General features: G+C 48.3%; 1 protein-coding gene across 1 annotated transcript; it reads left to right on the top strand.

Moving 5' to 3' along the window:
• The first annotated feature begins 435 nt into the window (after positions 1–435).
• GJB2 (gap junction protein beta 2) lies at positions 436–1116 on the top strand. Its single transcript, XM_065895961.1, has one exon. It carries the CDS (start codon positions 436–438, stop codon positions 1114–1116), a length of 681 nt encoding a protein of 226 aa, XP_065752033.1.
• The last annotated feature ends 2227 nt before the right edge of the window (positions 1117–3343 follow it).

Below are 3343 nucleotides of genomic sequence, written 5' to 3'. Positions count from 1 at the left end.
CGAGGCCAGGGTACCGTCCAGAACGAGCGCTTGGGAGCGCTGAATGCCGTTGGAGGGTTGGGGGGACCCGCGCAGGGGTTCGGTCAGCGCCTCCATCAGGGCCCTGCGTCGGCGCGCACGTTTGCCGGGGTGCGCCACCCCACGTGTTGATCGTGTGCTACGGACTGGGTGCGCTGCTCAGCTGGATATACCCCTCTTTACTAGAGAACGCGTTCCAGGTGTTCTGCGCACTACGCGGCTAGCGCTACAGCAGAAGAGGTTGGTTTGTTTTCCTCTCGTTGGGTGAGGTAGTGTGAGAGCCGGCATTTGTTCGGGAAGGGATCTCTGGGCGCTCACTTGCCCGGACCCAGCAAGCCCCCCACGAGCCGGTCCTGCCCGGTCCCCTCCATGTTGTGTCACTTTGTCTTTTCCAGCGCAAACTGCCCGGACGAGAAGATGGACTGGGGCACGTTGCAGACGATCTTGGGGGGCGTGAACAAACACTCCACCAGCATCGGGAAGATCTGGCTCACCGTCATCTTCATTTTCCGCGTCATGATCCTTGTGGTGGCCGCGAAGGAGGTGTGGGGCGATGAGCAGGCCGACTTCGTGTGCAACACGCTGCAGCCCGGGTGCAAGAACGTGTGCTACGACCACTACTTCCCCGTGTCCCACATCCGGCTCTGGGCGCTACAGCTCATCTTCGTGTCCACGCCGGCCCTGCTGGTGGCCATGCACGTGGCCCACTACAGACACGAGAAGAAAAGGAAATTCATGAAGGGAGAGATAAAGAGTGAATATAAGGACATCGAAGAGATCAAAAGCCAGAAGGTCCGAATCGAAGGGTCGCTGTGGTGGACCTACACCGGCAGCATCTTCTTCCGGGTCATCTTCGAGGCCGCCTTCATGTACGTCTTCTACGTCATGTACGACGGCTTCGCCATGCAGCGCCTGGTGAAATGCAATGCGTGGCCCTGCCCTAACACGGTGGACTGCTTCGTGTCCAGGCCAACGGAGAAGACCGTCTTCACGGTTTTCATGATCGCCGTGTCTGGAATTTGCATCCTGCTTAATGTCACCGAATTGTGTTACTTGATGATTAGATATTGTTCCGGAAAGTCCAAAAAACCAGTGTAACACAGTAGCCAGCTTTAGATACAGGAGAGCGTGAGAGGATGGGGCAATCAGTGCTCAGCTGTGGGGCACGGTCACCCGCGCCACCCAGGTCCAGCGTCTCGTCTTCAAGGCCACCTTTGACCCCCTGTAGATCTCACGTGCGACCCCAGATGCCCCCAGAGGCTGCACTCCTGCGAGTGTCCGAGCCTCTGCTGCTCTCCGAAATCGGTCTGGTGAGGCCCGAGCCAGCGGGGGTGACAGTGCCAACAGTACTTCCCTATTTCAGACAAAGGATATGGCGTTTGTCTTCCTTTCTTTGAGGAAAGGAGAGAAACGCCAGGGCCTGAAGACGATGCTGAGAAGGTCTGGTTGATCCCCTTAGGGCTACCTGTGCCATTTCCCTTGAATTAAAGGTAAACATGAGAATACTGGGTTTTTTATTTGCTTTGACGCTTTAGTCTTTAACAATGGACGAGGTTACCTAATGCTTCAAACTCTGTTATACTTTTTTAAGTGAAATTTTTAAATAAGGTATGTTCTTTTGATCTACAAGGAACCATTCATTATACGTTCCTCTAATTTCGAAGGCTCAGATTATGATATGTAAACGGTGTATAATTAGATGCTCAGTGAATTTAAATATGGCCTTTCAGGTATGAATGGTTTGCAGTGCCACCAAGAGGCTGTCCGTTGTATGAATTGTGGTGTGTGCTACATGGAAGCATTTCGGCTTCTCTCAAGTGAAACAAGCTAGAAGTCCTTAGTGATGGCTTTTAATAGCAAACGGCCTCATTTCAAAAGCTTAGATGTGATTTTGTATGAGAAATACAGATTGCATGTGCCACCAGCTACTGCCGATGGTGGGTTGCCTCAAGACACCCTCAGCTCCCCTACGACGTTGCCTTTTCCACTCCCATGGTCCACGGGAAGAATACTGACTGAAAGAGATCGCTTGGGAGTATTTTATTGCCACAGTACAATTTAATGGTGCAGAACAAAATGGAAAAATTGTGGGGGGTACTTACTGTTTCTAAAGAACAGAGGGAGAGACTAGACCCTAAATTCTGACAATTAAAAATGAGTTTCATCTACTTCAAAGGTCTGTTTGCTTCCCTTTTCAGCATCCAGGTTTTTTAAGTGAAAACAGAATTAATAGACACTTTTTAAAGATACGAACTAGGGTTTAGGTAACTATCTAGCAGTTCTATAAGACAAATCGAATCCTAATATTATGAGGCTTGACATGGTTTCCAAAAAATGGAACTCAGCATACTCCGATGAGAGTAAAGATTTTCCTGTTGCCAAGAATAGCATTGTAAAAACATTTTGTAATAATAGATAATAGCTTTAATTACATACTTGTAACTAAAATAATTTTGTCATATCTCAAGTCATTTAAATATTAAAATATAATTAATTCACATAATAGTTATTTAAAATCTATTACAATTTTTAATCGAATAGCAGCTTTTAATTTCACCTATATCCAGTTTTGTAAAAGTATGTTAATATTTTATATTTCAAACACTAAATGGGTAAGTTACCACGGTCCGTCCGTCCGCGATTCTGGGATTCTTCCACGCCAGTTACAGAAAAACCTGTCACCAGAAAGACTGACAGGGAAGGGAGAAAGAAGGCTGATTCCTACCCTGCCCCACGCTCACCACTAAAGGGTTTCTGAGGAACACGCACAGTGTGGGGCATGGATTGCCTCTGCTGCTTGGAGGATGCTGAGTTGTGGTCACATGACCAGTCTGGCTCCTAGAAGAATTATTTAAACACTTTAGAATGTTATTCACGGTCAAGGTTGGCTGAGGCATGAGAAAAATTCTGTCAGGTGTCTTTTCTATGGGGTTTTCTACAGGATTTCATACAGATGCACGTTTGTATATAACCACAACTGGTCTCATAAACTGTCTTCTGTTCCGGGAGCCCTTTCCCATCCCTGTGTGTGGCTTGATGGCCCCGGCACCCTCCCGGGACAGCCAGCAACAGGCCCGTGGTCTGAGCCTCCATCCAGGGACCTGAAATCAGTAATTACGAATGTTTTTATGAGGAGCCATACGCTTTTTAGATGAATTTTTTTTTTTTTTTTGGCTGTGCCGCGCAGCTGGTGGGATCCCAGTTCCCCAACTAGGGATTGAACCCGTGCCCTCGGCAGTGAGAGCACGGAGCCCTAACCACTGGGCCGCCAGGGAAGTCCTTAGATGGATTTAAAAGGACCAAAAGCAGTCAACTTTCCTCCAGG

Source organism: Phocoena phocoena, chromosome 18 (assembly GCF_963924675.1).
Source record: "Phocoena phocoena chromosome 18, mPhoPho1.1, whole genome shotgun sequence".
In the NCBI taxonomy this organism is placed as follows: domain Eukaryota; kingdom Metazoa; phylum Chordata; class Mammalia; order Artiodactyla; family Phocoenidae; genus Phocoena; species Phocoena phocoena.
The sequence above is the reverse complement of the archived record's forward strand: the minus strand, read 5'-3'. Positions and strand labels throughout refer to the sequence as shown.

Bases quoted from the DNA above. Each gene is read 5' to 3' on its own strand.
- GJB2 (XM_065895961.1), top strand. From the start codon at position 436: ATGGACTGGGGCACGTTGCAGACGATCTTGGGGGGCGTGAACAAACAC.